Source organism: Pseudonaja textilis, chromosome Z (assembly GCF_049901715.1).
Source record: "Pseudonaja textilis isolate UNSWEBS1 chromosome Z, rPseTex1.2, whole genome shotgun sequence".
Lineage (NCBI taxonomy): Eukaryota > Metazoa > Chordata > Lepidosauria > Squamata > Elapidae > Pseudonaja > Pseudonaja textilis.
The window spans coordinates 88,707,393-88,733,987 of record NC_142008.1 but is presented as its reverse complement, the minus strand read 5'-3'; the positions used below and the strand labels follow the sequence as shown (position 1 = coordinate 88,733,987).

At 37.9% G+C, this 26,595-nt stretch overlaps 1 protein-coding gene across 3 annotated transcripts in view; it reads right to left on the bottom strand.

The window, feature by feature from the left end:
• Positions 1-568: 568 nt before the first annotated feature.
• ITGB3 (integrin subunit beta 3) overlaps positions 569-26,595 on the bottom strand; it is an 80,704-nt gene continuing 54,677 nt past the window's right edge. For 2 of the 3 annotated variants that reach the window (XM_026718275.2, XM_087917545.1), the window contains exons 9-15: positions 24,673-24,807; positions 20,346-20,775; positions 16,119-16,347; positions 11,182-11,282; positions 7,297-7,416; positions 3,613-3,779; positions 569-3,001 (exon numbers count right to left, since the gene is read on the bottom strand). In XM_026718275.2, coding sequence (XP_026574060.1) covers positions 2,933-3,001; positions 3,613-3,779; positions 7,297-7,416; positions 11,182-11,282; positions 16,119-16,347; positions 20,346-20,775; positions 24,673-24,807 — 1,251 coding nt within the window. In that variant the 3' untranslated portion in view covers positions 569-2,932. Of the gene's footprint in view, positions 3,002-3,612; positions 3,780-7,296; positions 7,417-11,181; positions 11,283-16,118; positions 16,348-20,345; positions 20,776-24,672; positions 24,808-26,595 lie in introns of those variants that run through there. The other variant, XR_015740309.1, reaches the window with a different exon arrangement.

Here is a 26,595-nt window from a genome sequence, read left to right as displayed (position 1 = left end):
CCTTTACTGATAAATTCCCAGCTGGATTATCATTATGAATCAGACAAATGATTTGGAAAGTTCAGCTAGTTCACAATAGACAGATAGACCGTTGGGTTTCACCAATCCAATAGGATGCCAACTCTTTGGCATCTGCACAAGCTATCGGGCCAGTTCCAGGCCTAATTTAAAATATATGTTCAGTATATGACACACAAATGACCTGGGCACAGATCACTCAAAGGAGCATCTCCTCAAGTATTATCCTACTTTGACTCTGAAATGTTCAGCAAAGGCAATCTTTCAATCTCCTCTTGAATGCTTTCCAAAAAAGAAGGGGCTTTTGGGGGATGACACCCTAGGAACCTTAGAAGTAAACAACTGCTATTAATGATGATTTCATATTGAATGTGCTGTGCTATTCTCTGTGTTGGTGTTTGTATTATTTAAATAATTCCCCCCTACGATTTATACAGTTTTTATATTTTAACTGAACTAAAAGATAACTCCCATCATTTTACAATAAAATAAAAGCAAATATAATAAAATAAAATTGAGAAATATTAGTTAGACAGATCAAATACATTAGTTGAGTTGAAACTCTTTATTTATGTGTGCCATAAATGGCACTCTTTTACTTATACAAAGGGTCACATTGGCCTAACTTTTAACAAACACTACTCAAAATAATTCTGCCCTTCATTATGATCTCAGTTCAGGAAAAAGCAGCCTCACTTCTTGGCCTCTTTCCTTTTTTTTTTGGAACAAATAGTTAGGATTCAACAACATTGAAAATGAGAATACATTGACTTTGGGATAAGGGAACTAGAAGAATGACTGTGGGAAATCATAAAAGGTATACCTCAAAGTTGGTTCAGTGCAAATCTTTTTAAGAGAAAATCTTTTTATGAAAATCTTTCTAGTATTCCTAGTAACAAATTTGTGTTCAACATTTATTAATAGGAGAATGAAATGTCATTTTCTTAATTACAGAAGCAGAAAGACACCAGAGAGATCCAAGATGCTATGTATATTTATAGGAAGTGTTAAAGCAGTAAAGGTACTAATGCAGTTGTGAAAAGCAAAAGAGAAAGGAAAGGCACATTTATATTATTCTGCTCCCAAGTTTAGATATGGCCTCGAGTCTCTAATGGAAAGAGCTGCAAGATGAAAAGAGCCGCTGAAAGTCAGGTATGATAATATTTCATCCTGCCAAACATCTTTCATGCTTTACCTATGTTAGAGACTCTATGATACAAAGACCCCAAGAATTTAGCCAGGTTGTTTCAGCAAGCCCCTCGTGCTTCAGAAAACTTGAGGGAGAGTTTTCTGGTCATCGAGGACACTCACCTGGGTGAGTATTGATTCCCTGAGTGAAAAGCAGAACCTGAGGAGAATCTGTCCCAATTCTTTGGGTGAAGCATTGTAAAGCAAATGGCAAATCCTACCTGTCATTTACTTATAAGGAGATTTCTGGCTTTATATGGTGCATGATATGAACTTATGCAGCTACCTTGTATTGTACTGGTAGGCAGCAATGTTCAAAGGGCTCACTCTTGTTGGACAAGAGATTTCTAGACTGACATGCTGGTGATTAAACGTGGGACCTCTGGTATGCCTGATCTACATTTTCTTCCCCAACCTTCCCCATGAAGATCAAGTAGTTATATATTCATGCACTTAGGTGTTGATGTCCACACATTGCAGTAAGGATTTTAAAATTACAGTTTGTTGATGAGAATCATAGGCTGTAAGATATGAAAGGCTTTTGGGGCATCATCAAGTGCAACTCCCTATCCAGTGCTATTTCTATAAAAAAAAGACTAAATTACAGTGGCCCAGTTTATATACAATATCAATACAGTGAATGAATTTGTACATGATGCTAAACCAATAACAAAAATTCCACATTAGAACTTGTTATCATGTGTGAACCCTACTAAGATACTACTGTTATGTGAAATATTATCTAAGAGGAATATAATCTGAGCCCAAAACCTAGAAATATGTGAAGTCAGCGTACAAAAGGGATTAATGCTGAGTGCTTTTTTTCACTAGAGAAAGCAAATAATCTATACACACTAGGAACTCTTTCCTTCTAAAAATTAAAACCAAGAAATTTATTATATTGGGATATGTGTAACAAAAAGAATAGTCTAACAATATTGGAGCTCTGGTCTAATATGTAAAACATTGGATTTGAAAATGAATTTTTCTTTATGCCACCAATATTATTGACAGCAAAACAAGAACTGGACAGGTTCCTAAGCCCCACAATGAACTCCCTTTCTTGTTCTCTCTCCCCCTAAGCTATGTTTATTAGGAGCAACGATTTTTGAAGAAAGTTCCCCTACTTCCTCGCACGTTCTGTGTTAGACAGCAGTGTGCAAAGTGTAAATGAAGGACTTTCAGCAGGCTGTTTCCTTGGCCAACCCAACCAGTTCTTTCATGTTTGGAAAGATGGATGAAAAGGGCAATAGTAGCAGCACCAGCAGCCAGCTGAGCCCCTTGAAAGTTTGCCCGGATGAGAGATTTGGGGTTCAGTTTGCAATGGACTTAGATATCATGAATCTTTCAAAGCTCCTCTACCCCAAATTTCACTAATTCACATCTGAGTTATATTGTAAAGCTCAATAATCACGACCCCCTGATTTTCTTCAGATAGCATCTTCTCTTAACCCTGGATTTATGCAGTGCTGTTCATACTGAAGAGCAAGTCCTGCTTTCTTCTTCAGTATATGAGTCCAGGCCGTAGCCTTGGGAAAGCTGAGGTAAAAAAAGAGAGTCTTGGAAGAATCACAGTGCAGATACTTTCTTGTGACAGCAGAACAGTGAAGGCTCTTGAGCAATGGCTGTTTTGTGTTTTGTTTTGTTTTTTTAAAAAAATCTCTCACACCCATAACAGAGACAGTTCTGTAAACATGAGTGGAGAAGACCTTGGAAGACTACAATCTCACGAATTCCCACGGTATGTAATGTTGGTAAAGGTGGAGGTAGCTCCTTTGTACAGGGGATTGTTGGCCTAAAAGATAAAACAGAGTGTAAAAATATCAACAAAAATAATTGTACCTTCTACTTCATAGATACATGGTGAAAAATATATACTTGGCAACTAGTTTAACAGTTGCCAAGTCATCCAAGTAGCTTAAAATAGGATTTTTTAACAGGGTGAGGTGATTCCTAGTGCTCTCAATAGCCACCCAGAATTATTTAAGAAGCTACAACAGACATATAGGTATATAGTAAAATGATGTATCTCCTAGAAAGATGTTTTAAAAAGGTATTGCTCCATAGTGTGTGTCGTGTGTGTGTGTGTCTATGCACATGCGCACACATTTTCATAATCACTTCTGTGCAACCATTAACCAATAAAGCAAGAGGGCAGGAAATGCTGATGCAATAACGTTCAGGCATCAGGTTTTTTTTTTCAACAACATGCTATTGGGAGAATGCTAACAACACACCCTCAAGGTACAATAAAACTGATATATATTGCATTATGGATGATTCAGAATCAACAACAGGCTGCTATGTCAGGGAAATAAAACAATAAGTCATTGCAACCTTCCCTCCTCTTAGGATGAAGCAAAATATTTGCTTTCTGTCCCCTTACACACTTCTGATATTTCTTACCGTGTCCCATCTAGCTCTAGCACGCTCTTCTTCAAATTTGGCAAATTCTCGTCGGTCATGGATGGTAATAAGCAGTTTCCAGATGAGCAAAGCAGCCAAGCCAATAAGTAAGATGGCTCCAGTTACAGAAAGAAGAACAACCAAGACATCAGGTCCCTTGGGACAATCTGTAGAAAATACTTGCATCATAAAACAGAATTGCAAAGCTATAAATTACCCTCCACCCCCCACCATTAAATTCTTAACTTTAGTTCACTAAAGACATACATCCATGCATTTGATCAAGCTGTTGTGACAAAGGAAATCCCTACTAAGGAGAAGCAACCAAAGATTACTGTTGGATTTATGAGCATATAACTAGTCAGAAGGCTTATTCTGCAAGCATGTTCTTGGAGCTCTTGTTCTCTAATTCAGTGCCATGAATATCTAACGCATAATTATTATGATGGGAAAGATGGATGTTTTGTAGCAAGAACGGACCATTTATAAAAACTCTTAGTGCTCAGCTTACAAGTAAGACCTTCCTTCATGCTAAGTGGAGGCTAATAGGAATAAATAACCCATCAGTGGCTTTAAAATAGTGCACAATTATTCAGGAGATAGCCACTATCAGATGTACGATTTAAGTACAGTATATAAGATCTAACATCTTTTTTACAAAATGTTATTCTAGAGCCATCTGCTCTTCAGAATAATGGGACCATTATAGAGTAGTTTGACAAAAAGAAAGCACATCTTTGATCTAATCCTTTAAACTTAGTTGGAGAAAACATCCTATTTTGATATTAGCAAACTCTTTCTGACAGCAAAGTCAATACAACAATAGAAAATATGCCCAAGATTACAGCAGCACATACTTCCTGCAAGAATTTAAAGCTGAATTAGGGAAATCATTTACTTTCAATGACCCAGGAAGTTTGCAGGTCCCAACAGCTTGCATCCTATCAAACAAGTTTTGACAAATCAATTTCTTCCATCATTTCATTTCCAGAAATTTTTCTTACCCTCCTAACTATATCATTCTTTTTAATATTTCCTTAAAGAGAAAAGAGGGCTTAAAGGCTCCAGGCTATGATAGGAAGCATGGCAGCTTTTGTGGTTTCCCCATGTGGTATTAGCTGGATTCAAATTGCTGTCCGAGGTGGTCTGGCTAAGCTCATTCAAAATCTGCCTGAGACGCCATCCTTGTCAACCTTCTAAGTGCAGTCTGAGTCATCGGCCAAGTTAATACCCTGTGGTGAGGTTATATCATTTATTGCATGCTTTTGGCAACTAATGAGAGCTTTATCATCCTCTTTGGGTTTAGAATACACTCTTTGAAGATTTCTAGTGTCCCCTTCATGCTCACAAGCACGCAGAAAGAGATATTGTCTCATTGGAGTTTATGGCAGAGTCAGTGTCTGTGGGCCTGTTTGCTCATCTCTCAGCAAGCAGAGACAGGAGGACTTGCATTTAGTCACTGAAGTCAAATATCAAAGCAGACAAATCCAGCAGCTGGCTTAAAAAAATCTTTCCATCCATGGATGATAGATAATGTGTTTAATTCTGAGCTGAAAGTTGCCAGATTCAATCATTGCTCTCTAGTCAGAACTATACTCAAGTTGACCTAAAGTAATATTGCAATAAAAAATACATAATCCTGCCATCTTTATGAATTATTGAAAACAGACATATTGCTTAGGTAAATTTTGTTTAAAGCAGCGGCTGCTAACCGGTGGGCTGCGGCCCACTGGTGGGCTGTGAGAAAATTTTGGTGTGCTGCAGGGAAATCTCACCCCCAGGGCACCCCCCCAAAAGCAATTAATCCAGGCTGCACAGAAACACAAGGCTGCGCCGCCCATTTGGCCTACAGGAACCCTCCCCACCCACTCACTCCTTACCTGGCAAACCTGCCTGCTAAATTGCTATTTTTCCTTTTTCCGACCATCAGGTGTTCTGCTGTGCTGGGAGATTTAGATTAGCTAGGAAGCAGGAAATGGTTGGATTTCTTGCTTTCTAGCTAGTCTTTAGATCTTCAGCTCTGCTTTTAAGGACAGCCGAACCTCCCTTAGCACTGAAGGTTCTATTATTCAGTGCAGACTCACGGCAAGCAAATTTTATGTGACAGACTGAGCTAGCCGATGGCAGATAGATAGATCACTGAATGGTTATGTGAGCAACTCAATCTGCCTGCCTGCTTTGACTGATTTTGGATAAAAGTTGCTCTTTTTTATAAAAAAATCAATATTAATATAAATATTTATAATATTTACACACAAGCCATGCCCAGCCAGTCACATGACCACCAAGCCACACTCACAAATTAGGCCATGCCCACAGAACCGGTTAGTGGTCCCTGGGATTTAAAATTATAAGTTTGGTGGTCCCTGTGGTCCAAAAGGTTGGCGACCCCTGATTTAAAGCATCTGATAATTCAGATTTTTTTCTAATATGATTTCAGGTTGGGGAATGAGTTTGCCTTATTGTCACTGGCTTCCCTTGCTGTCCTAGGCTAAGGGGAAATAGGCCCTTCAGCACCTTCCAAATATTTCTAGCGGTGATCTCTTTCTGAATTGATTGGCCACAATTAAGGATTAATGGATCTATCTCTTCCTAATCCTTTTGTTCTGCATATATTAATTCATGAACCATTCCTATATTGTTTTCACATGATTATGTACCTTGTAAAAAAAAAAAGTAATCTGAATGGATAATTGTGAGTTTACTAATTTCTAATGAGATAGCAAGGATCTTTCCTCCCTGCCTTTTGAAGGAAAAAGGCGGGAGAAAACTGATATCATAAAGAAATAACTGCCCATCTAAAGTTATAATAATAATAACAACAACAATAACAATAACAGCAATAATGATGATGTTTTCAATTTATTATTATTATTTATTATTATGTTTGCAATTGCAGAAGGCAGCTTGACTTCGAACAGCTTCCATCCTGCAGCAATGTCTGTAACACCATTAAACATCCAGGTTTGCCTATCCCAGGTCCTTGATAAGGACTCGATAGGTATACAAAAATGCCAAACCCAGTCTGAACATCTGGCTGACTGTGTGATTAATAATAATAATAATAATAATAATAATAATAATAATAATAATAATAATAATAATAATTGTCATTATACATATCTACAATGAAATTGATATTGCTTCTCCTGGTGCTATCCATAACAAAAATACAATACAACATGAATAATATAGAAAATGGTCCTTATACAAGTAATTAGGGTCAGTGACTTCCTTTTGTATCTCTAAAAATCTATGAGGTCCTTGCTCCAGTGAAAATGGGGATGGTTTGGTGAAAGTTAGGGCTAGAAAAAGGAAGCTATGATGTCAACTAGCTCTTATCTTATTATAATATGAACCACATTCAGTTTTTGTATTCATGTTGAGCTTGTACAGTTATGTCCATAATTAGTTTTTAAGGTATTTAATACACTGAAAACCAAGGTATTTCATCCCATGTCTCAGTTAGAATCTATGTTTTTCCATAGCCATATCTTGTTCTCAAATAGCCATATCTTGTCCTGTAAACATGCATTTAAGAACCTCACTTGTCGCTATAATCATCCCTCTCATACATTCCAAATTAATATGGAATACCAAGCTGAGTTCTGGCATTTCTCATCCTGCAAAGTATCAACTTGCTATCCAAACTGAAGACTTATTTTAGTGGTCCTTGGCCCTCACCTGGTTCCTCAATAACATAGAGGATAGATTTGCCACTGGAGTCCTCGTAATATTGGAAGTACACTACACAGTCATTCTCATCCTTGTATGTACAGTTCGCAGCATCTTTCCCCTTGCCTCCTACAGAAGAGGACAAAGGAAAAAACATTTAGTTCCCTGACATTAATCAAGAAATAGTTAGCATTTACATCTAGAATTGTCACCAGGGGTGTTAAAGAAACAGGGTGACTCTGACAAATCACACCATCTACCATGTTTCTCATATAATAAGGCTGGGTCTTATTTTTTTTTTGAGCCCCGAAAAAATGGCTAGGCCGTCTTTTCAGGGGTGACTTAATTCCCCCCCCCCCTGCATCTTTGGGTGGGTGGGCAGCGATGGCTTGGATGTTGACCTCTGCGTTGGTGGGGCACTTCATATTGGGGTCAACGCAGGCAGCACCATATCCGGGTGTGCAACAAATGTACTTCCTAATGGCAAGCCCCGCCCCATTCCCCCCATTTCTCATGTTTTATTATAGGCCTTAATTTGGGGGGAGGGGCTTAATTTCATTTCATGCCTATAAAACATGCTGGGACTTCCTATTGGGGGAGGCCATACTGTTGGAGAAACAGGGTATGTAAAGACTGTTTTTCCAGACATGTGTCCATTATCATTGATCCATGTGGCACATCACATTTTGTATCTGCTATTCTCAAAAGAAGTGTGAAAATATAGAAGAATTTCTTTTAAACCCCTTCTCAAGTTGCAGATCTTCAGCCATCATTCACTTCTGCCAAAGTGATGGGCCCATTAGGATGCTTTACCTATAGGCCAATTAAATTCAAATGTATTCCTGGGTGCTATTGGAATAGTCGACATGATTGGTACTAACATCAAACTTCCAGTTTTACTGCAAAATATGAAGCTGACTTAATAGAAACAACCTGAACTTCTGTTCTGCAAAGCAAGGATAGCTTTCTGGTTTTCCAAAAAGCAGACTAAAAATGAAAGAAGTTTTAACAGTAAAGAAAAATTCTCAGGATATTATATTCATTATATAGTCTACTTTCCAGCAACAATAATTGTCAATGCTTCACCAACGTACTTTCATCCTTATACAGTAATATTTTTAACAGCATTTTCTCAATAATTCTGGCCATACTCTGGGTAGATAAGGCCATTATTAAGAAACCTTCAATGAGTGGGCAGTGATATATCTGAAGAAAAAAAAAATCATGCTTATCTGCCACAAGCAAAATGTCACACCATTATTTATTTAATCCAAGAATATGTTCAGAACATAAACATTTCACTCATTGTGAAGTTATTTTATTCTTGACTGCTGCAGTACTATGGCCTAATTCCTGACTTTAAAAACCTTTCTTGACTAATTACATGTAGCTGAAGGGGACTGATTGACTGCTTCCAACAGGCAATTAAAATGTCTGTAAATTTACTTCTTGAAACAGCCTCCTTTTATTTTAATATTTATCAGCTAATTTGTACTATTTTATTTTTAGTAGGCTTCTCTGGCATTTTCTTGTAGACTAGACCATTTATCTGGATCCATTACCAATTAATTTCAGGCTGGATTCTAGCATGGAAGTTGCTGGAGTTGTCTTAATGAAAAACTTTTTGTTGGAAGACAACAACAGATGTATTTGGGTGGGTGCCAGTTCCATGTTCCAGCTTCCTACGCACTGCCCTGGCATCCAGTCATTAGTTTTTAGGTGGTTCTGTTTTCTGGCTTCTGCCCTTTAATGTCAAGACAGTCTGTAATAAAGCCTAGGCCCATTCACAACTTAATTATAGAAGGGAGCCAACTTGGTATGTTCTACCAAGATTTTTTGTTGGGCATGGGGAATTGGGGTGTTCTTCTCTGAAATGTGCCCACCTAGTTTTGGGTCTGGCATCAGCCATTGTCAGCTTTGAGGGGCAGAACAGACAGGAAACACAGTCAGATGAGCTAATATATTTTATTGTAAAGCTATATTAACAGAATCTTGCAAGTCCAAAAGTACATCCCCCCTCTCATGACTATGGAGTGAATAGCCTTTATTAATTGTTTTATGGCAATGGAAACAGTAAAACTAGATATTTCTTCACCCTTATTGTTTTCACATATTACTGGCTGGTGACCTTATTTAAGTGATCCTCTTGGTGCTAGGGAGGGAAGGCGTAGAAAGCACCTACAAAGCCATTCCTATTTCAGGAATCATTAAGATGAAGTTGCTCTGAGAGTTAGGCAGACTATTAATCAGTCAAATAAATAAATTGGGGAGCCATCTCTCCCAGTCAACTCTGTCCATCTCAAGAGGCTGCACAGGGCTGGCATGTTCTGGTCTCATCTCTCTGTCCTTGGAGGCATGTCTTCTCTGCAGGGACACCTGATCTTTGGAATGAGCTTCACCCAGGGTTCTAACAGTCCTGAGTCTTTTGGCCTTTGATATTGCTGTAAAGATCTGGCTCTCTTGTGCATTTGTGCCAGGATGATGGATGAAACTGTTCTGTAATGTGTGTGCATATTTTTATTGTTGGCTTCAATTAGGGGTTTATGTTTTTGATTTTGTTGGTTTGGGGTAGGTTGTCATTGTATTTATTCTTTTTTTTAAAAAAAAGAATTAACTTTTGTATTTATTTATTTATTGAATTTATATGTCACCCAGAGCCACAAATTATGAGAAAGGAAACTTTAGAAACCTTTTGATTCTTTTTTTTTAATAGTAACACCTGTGGTGTCTGCTCAGTTTTCAGTGATCTCTGGTGCTATATATTATGTTATCTTTCTGGATAGGTTCTGGAGGTGGGAATCGATGGAATAGTGACTCTTAAACTAGCTATGAAGTCCGAAGATAAAAGGCTATAAGATCCTTTACTTAGAATTTTTTAAAAATACTTATTTTTGTTGCAATTTAACATCTATAGGGGGAATTGGTGTGACATCACTATTCTATTTTTCATTAATTCCGTATGAACAAGAAAGGAAGATATGCTGGTGAGAGTTTTCTGATATTAAAAAAAGAAACAGTAGATGCCAAAAACAAGCTACATATGCAAAGTGCCCCTCCTTCATGAAAAAGACAAACCTTCCCTATTATGTAAAAAAGCAAAGGAAAACAGACAGAGCTCTGCTGAGATAGTTTGTCTATTTATAGGTGTCTCATTTAAAATAGAGCTCTTGCTTGAATTCTTGTGTTAAAACCTTAATTTTCTATAATGATGAGATTAACTGCTTCGAGTCTTGCATATGCATGGTTTATTGTTTGGGTAGATGATGCTGAATCTGTGTTCAACACTATATAGACAGTCCTCAACATACAACCACAATTGGAGTAAAACTTCCATTGTTAAGCGATGTTTTTAAGTGAGTCCTCATGTGACCATGACTGATTTTACAACCCTTTTTTACCTTGGTGGTAAAAAGAATAATTTGGTTGTTAAACAAATCTGGCTCTCTTTCCTCCATTGACTTTGCTTGTGAGAAGCTGGGAAGATCAAAAATGGCAATCATGTGATCTTGGCACACCAGGACCCCCATAAACACTTGCCACTTGCCAACCACCTGAATTGTGATGAGATGACCATGGGGACACTGTGTCAGTTGTAAGTCCAAAGGCAGGTCATAACTCACATTTTTCAGCCTCACTGTTACTTTGCTCAGTCACTAAACAAATGATTGAAGACTGCCTGTATCTCAAGCAGGCAATATTCACAGTTTAGCCTTGGCTTTGTTGTTGGAGATCTAAATGCTCTCCGTTAAAGGAAGAGTGACTTCATTTAACTTAGAAACTGAATCATCTGGAAAGTTTCTAAGTCAGAAAAGGGAGGAGGAGGAAGAGGAAAGGAATTTAGAAGAAAACAACAACAGTTCTTGCAAAAAAAACACCACTATAATTCTTACATACCAAGTTCCTGCACCAACTCAATCTCATCCCGGCAATTACGGTTGCAGGTGCCTTGTTCTATCAGGATTCCTCTCCCAAATTTCTTGCATTCCACACATTCCCTGTGCAGAAGAGAGAGTCATGAACAAAGACAACAGGGAGCAATAGCAAATACTGCTGCCACGTCCCATGATATGAAGTCTTCTCTCTAGCTAGCTCCCTTCCTCCTCTCACAACTCCATGATGTCTTACTCTGTTACCTGTTAGTTTCCTATGACTAAATGGGGCATCCATTTTATTTTATTGAGGATGTACTCTTTATTTGAAGGGCTACCTAATCAAAACTGGTTAGAGAACATTTTGAAAGAACTCAAGAAATCTGTGTATTACATCCCGATAGCATTTGCACAGAGTAGCCACAATTTCTCTCCTTCTCAGTATGGTTAATGTGGTTATAATACAATTAAGTTATTACTTCTAAATGTACAATTTGAACTATATAGTTCAAATTGTTGTTGTTCCATGAGTCCTAGACTCTTGGTTAGAATAACTGAAAATAACCCAACAGTTACAGTAATTAATAAGTAATTACTTTAAGTAATGCCATACTTGCCTCATTTCAGTGTTTTTTTTTTCTGGTGAGGTGGCATCTATTTAGTTCTATCATTGCAAAACCTGGGAGAGAAGCAGTGTATCGAAATGAAGATGCAAAATAAAATAGCAACATAGAGAACGGCTACCAAGTTCAAAGAAAAATTTACAGCACAGAAAGCTCAGAACCGGAAGCTCTGAACAACCTCTGAAGAGAGGAAATGTTTCATTTAGATTGACAAGTGAGTTGCACATTTCTTTTAGCATAAAGCATGAATGCAGTGGAGATGACATATGGAACAGGAAGTGATATGCTATCAGGTTCAGTTCAGACATGGACTATAGTCAGCCTCAAGGTCGTATAAATAGAAACCTGAGCAGAAAAGGGAAGGGAAAGAAGAAGCGGAAGAAACAGATGGTGAAAAAGCTCTGATCCACTCTTAAAATTCTTTCCCACTTTGAACAGGAGCAACAATAAAAAAATCTTCATGGGTAGAGGCCCTAAAACTATGCTGACTCCGGTTGTAACTGCAACAAAATCATTCTAAAAATTTTGTACCAATAAGAAAAGAAATAAACAAGTGACAACATTCAGCACTCAGTGATTATTAAAGCTGTGAATCACCATGTTGGATATGGTTTCCTATCAATTAAAAAGAGAAGATAATAGTCCAATGCAATCCAGTGGGGAACATGACATAGGGCAGATAGACATGCAACAGGAAACAGAACAGAAAATAATGAGCATTCAGATTCATCCAGAGGATAAACAGACATAACAAAAAATGAATACATGCCTACAAGTGCCCACAAGATAATGATTCTGATTCATCAGGTTTAATTAAGGGATGGGAAAACCCACAGTAAGAATCAGGTGATGTGATCAGACCCCATTTCTCGCACAATTTGGCTGTCAGCTCAAGTCCTATGAAAGGGCAGTAGATGTAATAGTAAGGCACTGGAGGCTTGGAGAAGGATTACTTGGAGAACAGATCTGCATGCAAAAGGAACAAGAAAGCCAAATAGACAATCCTTATCAAGTTGATAAGAGCTGCAGGTTATTAGTATGCCTACTGAAGCACTGCTGCAGCCACATGTCCAGCAATCAAGCCGATCTCTGTTTAAGTTTCAGCTGACACGTGGAACATACAGATTTAAACTTTCTTAATTTAAACATCCAATCTAGAAATGCACCATAAAGATCTTAGTAGTTACCACCAGGAAAGGTTCTGTTTCACACAAGGAGCAGCGTTTCAGTAATAAACTTCAAGAGATTTCTATTCCTGATAATGATTTCATTTATGCAAACAATCTGCCTCCCCCACAAGCACACACTTTGATCAATAAAAGTATCAAAATCATTGACGGATTGAGGAGAGATCGGCTGCCACCTCTAGCCTCTTCCCAGCCCCTCCCCTTAGCATCAGGACAGCCCAGCTGCCTATCAAGTAGCAGAACCAGGAGGGGAGAGAACAAGATTTCTATTTTAGAGCACACAGAATTTTACAGCCACAGAATGAACAGGCAGAATAAACAGATTGTTTAAATAGAATAAACAGAAACCAAAAAGCCTGGGAATAAAAGTAAACTAGCCAGAAATAAGCAAGTAGAAAAAGTGACCGAACAGTAAAGACTCTGATGGAGTAGAAATAGAAAACATAGCTTGAACTCTCTGTACAGCTTTGTAGAGAGTGACAATAAGGATATGAACAGAAGAAATGCAGATCATTGTATTTTTGATGGGAAACCATCCAGAATTAAGTTGTAAGATGGGCAGCTGTAAGAGAGAGATGCGGGGGGAGGACTGTTTTCTTCAGACAGTGATCCCTTTAAAAACTAGACAGTTTGAACCATGGGGCTCAGATTAATGCTGAAATATTTTATCAACTTTATTTTTTCAGCAGAAAGAGGCGGTTGTCCTCCATCTGGACAAAGTAATTACAGACTGTATTATTTCAGGACATTACGAGCATTTCATATCTTTCTTTGCTTTCAGCAGAACTTCCTGTTTCCATATGTAGCAAGACAGTGTAAGGATTACAAAAAAAAGTTAACCTATTTAACCTAACATTGCTAGTCCACATTAACTTGTTCTAAATTGTGGTTTGAATGCTATAAACGTGCTGAAGCAATACCCCCCAAAAGCTGTAATTATAGTGACCTTACATCATTTCCCCCACAAAACTTATATTTATCCTTTATTTTGGTCATTTAACTTGTACTGTAGAAATAGTACCACAATGCCTTCTTTCACATTCATGTGAAAAATATGGAAATTGAATTGTCTTTTAAAAATACATTGACCTATACTGTCTGAGTTTAGATATTTTTATTAGAATATGATTTTGTATATTTTCCTTGGTTTTGCTCCAGAACTTTTCTCTGTAAAGCACAATTATAAACAGTTTAAAATTTTGATTCTTCCAGATTTTCCCTCTTTTCAGTTTTTTCCTTTATTTTTTGCCAAAAAAACATGTTCACCATTGCTGTTATGCATGTAGAAAGAGCACAAGAATAATGTACTGCTCAGTATCTTAAGTAAAACAAAAAGCTTTTTAAGAAATTGCTTCACTGCTAGGAAAGAAATATTATGAAAGATAAACAACACAGAACTTTTTCAGAAAAGTCAGACAAAATTCCCAGCCATATTTTAATACCTCATTATAGAAAATCTGAATTATGGATGATACAGACAGTTTTACTGTTATATAGTCATTTGGCAGCGAGGTGGACAGCAAAAAACATAATAACATATTTTTAAAAAATTAAAACATTTTACCAGAAAACTGAGAAAGACTTTTCAGTTAATTCTACAAGGAGGAGATACTGACTTATGAATGTTATGAATGGGATTTAGGCAACTTACCTGAGTGGCCACTAATAATGTCATCACAGGCTAGGAATTTGATTAGGATTGTTAAGACTTTGGAAGTCTCCTGGGATATGATCTAACCCGATTTGAGCCGATTAAAAACAATTCAGTCTAATTTGTTCTTGCTGTTTACAAATATTGACATTCACAAGCATGGCCAGATCCCAATGATTTGGAAATAGCAGTCATTGTTTTAAAAAGATCTGAGGGATGACTACAGATTTTATTCCCACTGACCTATCAAGTACAGGCCAGTGGGAATACAGGCAGAGAGCTTCATTCCAGGCCCTCATACGACCAATTTAGGGAGAGGTGTAAACATAATCTTTTAGCAGAACAGTTTAAAAAGTGTAAACGTAAAACTGATCATCCCTTTTTATTATGCATTTAACCCACAGCTCACCATTGCCACATTTACAGGAAGACAAAGAGGTATAATATGAAGGCAGTATTGCATCACTGCAGTGCAAAGCCTGCTTTTTTCACACAAATGGTTGCACCTATGTAAGAAAAAGTTTGACTTGCAGCCCAATTGTGCAACGTTGCTTTCCTCATTTTGACAAAAGCTGCAAGATCTTACAGATTCCATGTGTCAGTACAGTATATCCTTGAAAATCAGATGCAATCTTCTAAGACATTTATCCACTGCCATTTTAATTTACTGTATAATGGTTATTCTAGGAAAGTACTTTATCTTATTAAATGCTGATATTACTAATTGAGGGTGCTTCAGTGTCCCCGATTCTGAAAAGAATCTTTGCTAAATGAGCAGAAAGTTTTCTGTGTTCACTACAGAAGCACATACATTAAAACAAGAAACAGGTTTGTAACACCCATCTCATCATACAATGCAGAATATTTAGGACTTATACATTTGTCGCGATAGGACATGTGATCATTTGAATTTCAAGGAATTTTGCTGGCTATGTATCATCACTTATATCACTGCCATTGGATCTTTTCTTGCCAGAGTTTAAACTGTCAGTGGAGGAAAAAAAAGTGAGGAAGGTTTGACTATTCTGTGTGCTCATTGAGTCGGAAAACCTAAACCATTAGTACTTCTAAATATCCTAAATTTCAGACCCTGGTGTTAGAGGAAAAGCAGTAGAACACCTAAAATATAACTCACCTGAAAGCTTGGGACTTGAATTTGACAAACTTGTGCTAAACTTAATCTTTGTTTCATTGGGGCCATCTTCTAAGGGCTATAGGCAATATCACAGGCAACCTCCCTAGTCTCCTTTGCTGTTGGTGGGGACCAAGATAATTTGGTCAGAATTCCAAAATTGCAAAATGTTTTTAAAATTTAGTTCAGAGAGCTAATCTTGAAATTAGGTCAAGAGTAGGTGGCTTTTGGGGCGGAATAAAAATCAACTTCTTTCCTGAAGAATGCAGGTACCATTACCTAGGGTTATGAGTAATTGGGAAGTCCTAAGGCTCAAACATTAAGAACTGATTTCTTTCTCTTGAAACCAAATCAGAATTTGGCACTCACTTTTTGATGGTGCAGGCATCGGGACAGGTTGGGCACTTCTCACAGGTTTCTCCGAAAGAGCCAGGCTGAGTACAGACACATTTCCCACAGGCACAGTATCCGCGGCCTTGCCCACTGCACATCAACCCATTGCTGGACATGCAGGTGTCTGTCCGAGTTGTACAGTTGCAATATGCTCCAGTCCAATCAGGGTCGCAGGCACAGTCTCCACAGACGCATTTCCCATGTCCTACAATCATATGAAAATGGGTCTGTAATGGAGGCCATGGAAGGGAAGGGAGAAGGAGGGGATGCTTCTCAGAAAGCTTTATTTTTAATGCTAAGATCTCGATTTTAGTATTAAAGAAGTCAATTCCTCTTTACTTCCCAACCTTTCTCCCGAAACACATGGAAAACAAATGCAAAAGTTAAAAAGGGTAACATAATTTCTGGAGATCATTGACTGATTTTAGGAAAGTGATTTTTATTTTCTGACTCTTTTTTGTCATACAAATGTTAGTAATGTTTAAACGAATACTTATTTTCATTACTTCGTTATAGAGAATTTCTCCCTATTTTTTTCCACAAAAGGCTTCTTCCCAAGATTGGCTTCAAAGACTGGGGATTCTCTTCAGACATTCCAAGCAGGACTGAACAAGTTTCCCAGGGATCTGGAGAAAGACTTGTGATATTTCATCAACTCCTCTTCATTTTATGCATACGGGTTAGAGCTGAGTCATATCTCAGGATGCAGTACTGCATGTTGGTGTACATAAAATGATTAATTTAAAACACAAATGGCTGAAGTGTCAAATTCTCAAGTATATATGGGAGACCTTTTTGCTTATCTCATTTGAGCCTCACCAGCTGCTATCCCGTCAAAATGTCTGTAATAGTACCACAGGGTCACTTCTTTTAACCACCCTGATATCACCCCAGGAAGGTTGAAATATAATTGTTAATTTAACCATTGTAGATGGTGCAAAATGGTGTCTCTAGAACAGTGTTTCTCAATCTCCTCAGCATTTTTAAAATGTGGGGACTTCAAACCCCAGAATTCATCAGCCAATGCACTGCTCTACGATAAGGAAAGCTAAAGGCAACGAAGTGCCTGCTCTTAATAGTTTACTTAAGTGTAGCCAAATAACTAGGATTTGCCCTTGCTTACAGTTTGTTCAGTTGTGCACTGACCCTTTGAAACTACTGAAGCAGTGGAGTCATTAGAATCAGAACATTATTGCATTATGAGAGGAAAGCTTAGAGGCCTCTATGAAAAACTGCCATGAAAATAATCAGCGGAAGTATTTTTACGATAGTGTTGACTTACCTACTAATACACATTCATGAACAGAGGGAGGAAGGGAGAAGGAGGCAGACAGTTAGGCAGATAGACAGACAAACAGATAAATAGCCAGACAGACAACAACCCCCTCTGCAGAGGACGAATGATAATGAAGACTGGTTAATGAGAAATTCCAGTGTATCATGGGGAAAATGAGCTGAATGAGCAGCTGGCTGGAACAAAATCTCTAGCAGTACCAGGAAAATATATACAATATTAGGAACAGTTTGTGAGTTTGTCACATAGCTAAGAAATAATTACTTGTCTGGAATAAACCAAGAGACAACGGCTTCATCAAAAGATATTGAAGGGGAAGGTTAGAAAGCAGAACAGCAAAAATAGAAATGTTTCTTGGAACAATTACAGATGTCCGATTAGATTTTGGATTTTCCTGCTAAACTCCACGTCTCAGAATCAGATTTGCAAGCCATTTCACTTGACTTGCTCTCATACACAGGATTAATTAAAGTCCCATGTCACAAAGAAATGTAATATGGAGGAAAATCTTTCTTGTAGAGGAACATCTTCATCTGGACAACAGATTGTTCTTAGAAGTACACAATATACAGCAGGGCCATTAAGGGATATGGCAAAACCACTCAGAATTCACATTCAGTTTCGAGCAAACTTCAAGTAGTACGGTTAGTACTGATGATGTGATGTAGTTTGATAATGAAACATCTTCAGGAAAACAACCAAGCTCAGAGAGCATTAAGAGCCCCACATTCATTTTTATCCATATTTCTAAGACAACTAGTGCCCTTTAACATCTTTCTCAGAGCAAGTTAGAAATGGTTGCACAAAGGGTTCTTTGAGAAAAGCAAGCACCTTCCTTCCCTTTGTAGTACCAAGTTGCAATCTTGAGGTTACTGTGTACAAAACTGTGCCTTGGCTCTTTATTATTAAGGAGAGGAAGCCATGGCTGTCCTCCTCAAATGGGAAATTAGGCCCAAATGAGACTTTGCAGCCCAGATCAATTCTAACTGTTCTGGTAGCCACTTAGCAGAACATAATAGTGCAATAGGTTTCTGGGGAAAAAACACATGATTAAGTTGTGTGATGTGTACCTGGCCAGCCTGCTTTAGCAATAGTTGAGGAACATCCTGTCATCTCACATTGCACAATAGTTGTATTTTACAACACATACAGAAACTTCCATGGAATAGAATGAATTGTTGTTCTAGACATAAGCATGTACTGTGCAATTCATCCACTTCTCATAATCAAATCACAGCAATTGTTTCCTTTAAGACTGAGTCACACACACACGAACAGTCATGAGTTCCAAACAGATAGCTGCTTCTAACACTTTCCTCCTCTTTCATGAAAGCAAATTGAGTCCTATCTGGATCACCAAGTTAATGGTTATATTGTAGGAAACAGTGTTTAACTGTTATTTTTTCTTCTTAAGCAGCAAGTTTTAGCTTGCTTTTAGAGGCATACAAACACAAACACTTTTTGCTAACTCCTACTATATCAAGCTTGTGATTTAATTCTTTCTTAAGGAACAGATTTTTCAGTTCTTTCTCAAACAATTTTAGTAAAATTATATGACAAATTATATGTATTTATAGTTATTCCAACTTGCTCTGGCAAACATAAATAACTTTGCATCTGTATGTTTACAATCCAAATGATAATTTAATATCTGAGTTATTCTTTAGCCAGAAGGAGAATGAATAATCTGCGATATATTTACACTCCTGCGCTTGCTCACAGCCTAGACATAAATAGAGAAATAAAAAGATAGCTCCTTCTATTATTTTTCAAACCACATGTGATTATGCCATAAAACACCTGAAATATACCCAGAAATGAGACACTTTAGTTCTCCAAATGTTGCTGAATTATCCCTCTTAGCAGTTGTTATGAATTGGCTATGCGAGCTGCTGAGGATGCTATGAGACACTGCTGTTCCTTAATAAAAATGTAAAGGCCTATGTATTGAAAAGGTGTACCAAATACTAAATATTCCTTATCCCTACATACATGTGTGCAGTGCCATGATGTACATAGGAGAGTTCATTGTGATAGAGCAACTTGGTTTTTGTTATTCGCACTTCTTTTGACATCCTTGCAGATGTTTCTGATCCTATTTATAATTATTCATTATGAAGTGTTTTCTAAAGAATTTACATTTTTGCAGGTGTGTTATGAGAACACTGCAGCTTCCCACAGGATAAAGACATGCGTGATTTTTTCAGTATCAGTTTCTAATCAAAATAATTTTATAAGGCTGCCTGCCTGTCTGCGAAGAGAGATATAAAGAGGGAGAGGAAACAATTCAGTAGAAAGAAGGATGGAAATCATGATATTTTCTTTCTTTGCTCTTTGCCTTTTTTCTGTTTATCTTATCTTACCTTTAAATATAAATTGTAATATTTAAAGATTATACAGGTAATCCTCGACTTAGTTTAGTGATTGTTCGAAGTTACAACATCACTGAAAAACTCATGACTTATGACTGTTTTTCACAGTTATGACCATTGCAGCATCACCATGATCATGTGGTCAAAATTCAGATGCTTAGCAACTGGTTCATATCCATGACTGCTGCTGTATGCCAAGGACATAGGATCTCCTTTTGCGACCTTCTGACAAGCAAGTCAGTAGGGAAGCCAGTTTCACTTGGCAATTGGGTTGCTAACTTACCAACTGCAGTGATTCACTTAACAAGTATAGCAAGAAAGGTCATAAAATGAGGCAAAACTCACTTAAAAAATGTCTCACTTAACAACAGAAATTTTGGACTGAAGGACTACCTGTACTGTTATACTAGAATTGTATTTAAACATTGTAGAGTTTTTTAAGACAGAAAGGAGACTCTCTGGGAATAATCATTCTTCTTTGTAGGTATCTACAGCTCTTAGAAGCCCATCCCACTCCTTCAGGCTGATGCCACTCACCTGAGCATAGTTCCCCTTTGAAGCGAACACAAGAGAAGTCATCACATTCACAGTATTTGCCTGATACCTTGCCAAAATCATTGCTGTAGCAAACACATTGGCCGCAGATGCATTCTCCCCGCTGGCTGCAAATTGGTTGCCCCTGAGTGGGGCTGCAATTGTCCTGCTGGGATGGGCTATATTCTTCCTCAGAGCACTCGCATTGGGAACCCAGCCGGCCCGGGTGGCAATGGCATATCCCACATTCAAAGGTGCCATTCCCATTGTTACATTTATTGCTGTAAGGTTCGGCATCCGCCTGGCAAGCACAGTCACAGTTAAACTTCAACAGAACCGTCAGGCTGTCTTCAAAGCCGACTGGCTTAATGGTGAAAGAGGTCTGCCGGTCCTTTGGGCAACCACGGACCTTCGCTTCAACGCTGAAGCTCACCTTGGGAGAAGTTTAAGAGGAAGAATTACTCAGGTTAAGGAAATATCCTAAATACATCAGATTTGGTTTAGATGTATATATGGAGAAAGAGAGAGAAAAATCAACCAGAATAGCGTATAATTGTTTGGGCAGAGTTACTGGTTGCAAAATCAGCACAGGGGTATAGTTTCTTTGTAACGCTAATGCACCTGTAGCAGGCAATAGAACATATCAGCTTGGATTATCTGTGCAGGGTTAAACCTGCAAGTATTTTAATGAGAGACCACTAAAAAATTTAGGGCTGCAGGCTGTACAGTAAAGTTCAGAAACAGCAATGAAACCTTGAGAAACCAATTCCACATGATTGCAAAGAAGGCTATATGGATATCTTCATATATTTAATTAACCTATTACTAATAAAAAGAGGAAGAAACACTCATTAATTTCAGGAGGAAAAATTGTGGATGGAAGAAAAATGTTCAATTGTTGTTCAACTCCACATCCCTCCCTCAAATCATTTTCAACTTCTTTTTTATTTCTTTTTTCCTAAGTTGATCTCCAATGTCATAAATAAGCTGGGCTGGGATTGTGTAGTGGACGGCAAAAAACTTAAACCACAACAACAAAAGGTAAGTACTACTTACTTACATTAAGTATTTCTATTCCTATCGTAACCATTGATTTATTTTATTTTATAATTTCATTATCAAATTTAGACACCACCCATCTCACTATCCAAGTGACTCTGGGTTGTTTACAAATACAAACCATAAAACCAATTCAAAGTGACATAATTAAAAGCAAAATTAATAAAGAACAAAATAAAAACAGAGTTTAAAAAGTTAAGTTTAACTAAGTTAAAAGGTGAAGGGAGCATCCTCAGGCCAGCAACCAACCCCTAATTTGCCTGCTATTATTTAGTTCTTGGATTGATTGACAGAGCCAAGATCATCACATTTTTCCAAAAGGGAAGGGGGGGGGCAACCTCATTTCTGGGAGCAAGATATGAATTAATGAAAGGTATATCTCATTATCAAGCAATTCTGGGTAGTTTACAATGTGATAAAACATTAAATATTAAAATGCAATTTAACAAAAATTAGCTAAAGTAGGAACCAGAATACAATGGGGTAGAGATTAATCCTAATCTCATAATAATTAAATACATCTTCTTAATCCACTAGCGATCTCCAGTATGCAACACCCACATCGGAGGTCCAATCAGCAAAGGCAGGTTTTAAGGCCTTTTCAGAAAGCCAGGAAGCGTGGGTAGATTTCACATTGAGAGGAATTATGTTCCAGAGGGCAGGGGCAGCAGCAGAGAAGGCCTTCTTCTTAGTTGTTGCCAGTTGAGATTCTTTAATTAGCACTGCCCATACAAACCTTCCCTGACTGACTGGGTGGGATGGATCAATGTAACAGTTTCTCAAATAATCTGGTCCCATGCCATGAAGGGCTTTAAATTCAACATTTTTAATTGGACCCGGAACCAAACTGGCACCTGTGGCACATACAGCAGAGATATTATATGTACCACCTTCAGAATGTGTAAAATTGCTAGTTATGGCATATACTGCACCAGTTCCATCTTCTAGATACTGTTCAAGTATCGGTCCCATGTAGAATGCCTTGCGGTAGTCCATGTGGGAAATGACCAGGGTATGAATGACTGAGAGAAGGTCCTCCTTCTAGCCATGATTGTCACAATCTATATTATGTGTGCTGTGTAATAAGAAATCTTGGCTTTTCTTCTACTATAGCCACTTCCTGCTACTGCCATCCTTGCCTAGCATGGTTCAGACAGAGACAATATACAGAATTTCTGAATTTGCAGAAAAGTATTTTCTCTTCACTATCCACACACAGCAATCTTTTTCTTTCACTTTGTGTCTCACAGGTCTGCCAAGGCAAAAAGCCGTAGGCTAAAGGGCAGACTAAAATGCTACTGACATAAATGAATATCTTTTCTCTAATATAATTCTACCTCTCCAATAGGAAGCAGTTGGATTCTTAAAATGTGCATTCACCCTGGGAAGAGGAGAGAACGTGCTTAGGAATTTAAAGTTCATATAGCTCATTCAAATAACAAATGCTTATTCATTTTAGCTTTGACCATTACAGACAAGAATCTTTCTGGAAATAGATTATTTGGCTGTCAATACCAAAATGGCCATGGGGACAGTACTAGTGCATAGAAGGCAGACTAAAATAGGCAAAAGGAGCTAGGGTGATCGCAGATGGCCATTGGTGCATTACTAGCCTCATTGTCAATGAAACATCCTACATTCTCTCTCCAGTAATAATTGTGTCAGGAGAAGAGAGAAGTTTCTTTAAAACTAAAATAGCTACATATCACTTTAAGCTGCCTTGAATGTGAGGGAGAGGAGATGCAATGTCTCAAAAAAGCATTACATAAAAATGGTTCCTAAGCAGGGGTGGGATTCTACCAGTTCGCACCTATTCGCTAGAACCGGTTGTTAACATTCTAGGCAATTCAGAGAACCGGTTGTTAGAAGAAATTACTGGCCTAATCCTGTAAGGAAGGCAGGAAGGAAACATTCTGATGTTGCTTACAGAAACTGCCTCTCCGTTAACCCGTATTACGTTCTTAGCAGGACTAGACTTCCTGTCTCAGGAACATCTCTGGATTTTTTCTTCCCCTCCTTTGCTGGTACTTTGCTTGTGTGGAGTGACCATTCAAGGTTACAATGGCACTGAACAAAGTGACTTATGACCATTTTTCACACTTATGACTGTTGCAGCATCCCCACAGTCATGAGAGGCCAGGTGAGGAGATGCATGTCTTGATGTGAATGATGTTGAGTTGACCACACCCAGCCAGTCACATGACCACCAAGCCATGCCCACCAATTAAGCCACACCCACAGAACCGGTTGTTAAAAAATTTGAATCCCACCCCTGTTCCTAAGCCTGAATTTTGTATTGCAACTAGGAACATGTGAGGATGATCTCTCACAAACAAATATTCAAAGTATGTTTTGAACTGCCCAGATTTGAAATCTGTTTTGTGTACCAGTTTTCCAGAAATAAATATATTGTGGATCTAATTGTGCTCCTCTCAAATCTTTAAGAGGAGCTTGTGTGTCTTCTCTGAGCTTAAGAGGAGCTTGTGTGACTTCTTGAAAAACTTTGGAAATGTCAAAGTGTTATTGGTTCTTTACAAACAGGTTGTTCATAAAGATAGAAGGAAGCAAGTTTATTGAATTTGTTGTAATAAAAAATGTACTGTTCTATAATTGAGGTCTTTTTGACCCATGATTCCTTGGCACTTATGTCTATTTTTTGCTTCTTCCTTGTGGTTGGCTGTTTTGTTTGACTGCAAGGACTGAAATGGTGCTTCTTGTAATAGCAGTACATTATAGTGACACATTTGCTGCCTGGATGCAGATACTAAAAAAACATAAATTTTGTGTTGATTTTTTTTTTTTTGCTACAATGCAGAAAAGGAACAGCTTTTTGACCACAAAATCTACCTATCTTTTGCAGGAATTTATGTTTCTAAATTTAATTAAAATTAATTCTTGTTCATCATAGTTGAGCTTTTAAAAACACTGATGGACCTCTTTTCAAGAATACATTTGCTAAAATAGGACTGATATCAGGTGATCATTTCCAGACTGGTGACTCAGGAAATAGAGGCAAAAACCTAGCTTGATAATGGAAAGATGTATGTTCTGTTCAGGAAATGTTGCTTTAAATACCTTGGAGCAAAGCTTACAATAAATGTTTCTCAGAGCTCTTGTGGGGTTAATATTTAACCCTATAGCATGTTTACAGTACTGGAAATAGAGTATGACATTTCTCTTTAAAATGATGGAAAATCACCATCTTAATTGTAGCTTTAATTGGAACTCCCTGCAATTATTTTTGCCTTAACATGGTGCACCCATAACTCACTGTATCGCCGATCTTGAGTCCAACACAAGACTTAGCTCCAGGAATGACTTCATTATCAAGGCAGGTGGCATTAAATGAGAGGGATAATTCTTCTGGGAGATTACGGACTTCTAGTTCAACCTTGGAACGGATTTTCTGAGGAAGGACAGAAAAGATAAAATCAGCCTCCATCCGGTTGTGGAGTGGCACCTCATCCAAAAACCCAGCTAGTCTTCCCAATTTAAAATTGTCAGGCTCATTTTTTAAAAAGTTAATCATGCTTCCAGCATTTCCTTCAATCTACCTAAATTACTTAGAGTTGATCTAGATCATTTGGGAAGAGTAGTTCAATTGCATTTAAGTCTAAGCAAAAAAAAATTCAATTCCATGGCAGGGGAAACTAATGGGAAAAGCAATTAAATATGGATGGGACTTTCTAAAATAAGGCAGTAACAATTCCAGGGAGAAACATATTGGGGACAGTAGAAAAAGCCTGGTATGATAAATAATGGAAAACAAGAGGGGCATCTAAGTAGCCCAGAACTGTAGACATGGACTTGGGGAGATTAAAGCTCAGCAGGATGTTGGCAAAGGATGCTAAGAATAACAAAAGGAGCTTCTTCAATATACTCACAAGAAAAGAATTAGTGCAACAGCTGTTCTGTAAAGATGGCAAAATGCTAACAAATAGCAAAGAAAAGGCAGAGCTACTCAACTACTATTTTGGTTCAGTGAAAAACATCTTGGAATAGAAGTTGTTTATAAACTGAAAATGTGTCAGCAGTGTAACGTTGCTGCAAAAAAAAAAAAAAGGCAACTGCAGTTTAAGGCTACATTAGCAGAAGGAGTATTTCCAAATCACAAGAGACAATAGCTTTCCCTTAACCTACGACAATCAGACCTTTAATACAATGTTCCATTCTGAGTAGATGGAGAGAGATTGAGACCATGAGGATGAATAGGTAGCATATGGGGCAAGGAAAACCAAATGACATGTGTACCATCTTATAATGCAAATGACGTGACACCTATTTGCAGTCAGAGAGAATAACATGACTGACACAATCACATTGTTGTCTCTTTGGTCAACAGTATCATGATGCATATTTTATCATTTTGTGGCCATCGTGGCTAATAGCAGAGCCTTATATTCAGACAAACTAGAATGGATGAAGTGAAAAGCACTGAGGTATTGCCAGGGGTCTAAGAACCATCTTATGAAAAGAGATGGAAATAAATTGAGATGTAGAACCTTGAGAAGAGAAGGCTGAGGAGATATATGATCAAGCTCTTCAAAGGCCTTAAATGATTTCAAAGAAGAATGTTGAAAAGTCCGCTCAGAGTACAGAACAATGAATAATAGATTTTTATTACTGGGGTGCAGATTATATCTGAATTTAAGGAAAATCTTTCTATCAATAAAAATAGTTCAGCAAGGAACCAATTATCCAAAGACTGCTGGATTTCTCTTTACTAGAGATGTTGAAATAGACTGCTAGTTATCTGCTCAGGATGCTTTGAATTCCTGTACTAAGCAGGGATTGGATTCATTACATAAATGGCTCCTTCCAGTTCTATGTTCTTATGAAATCAAGGATTGGATTGTTCAGCCATAAAGTTCCTAATGTAGATTTCTGTAAGTATCCATCTGCTGCAGGATAGGAATCTTCATTATTAAAAGGAACTGTTCAGTGATTCAGTCAGCATAAAACAAAAAAGCCAGTTTGATGTAGTGGATAAGGCATCAGCTGGAACTTTGGGAAAGGCTGAGTTCTAGTCCTGCTGTAGGCACAAAACCAGCTGGTGATCTTGTACCAGTCTCACATACACACACTCTCTCTCAACCTAGGAAAAAGGCAATGGCAAACCACTTCTGAAATCTTGCCAAAAACACTGCATAGATATGCCAGGGGTCCAGGTGGATTCAAAGACACCCTCCAAACA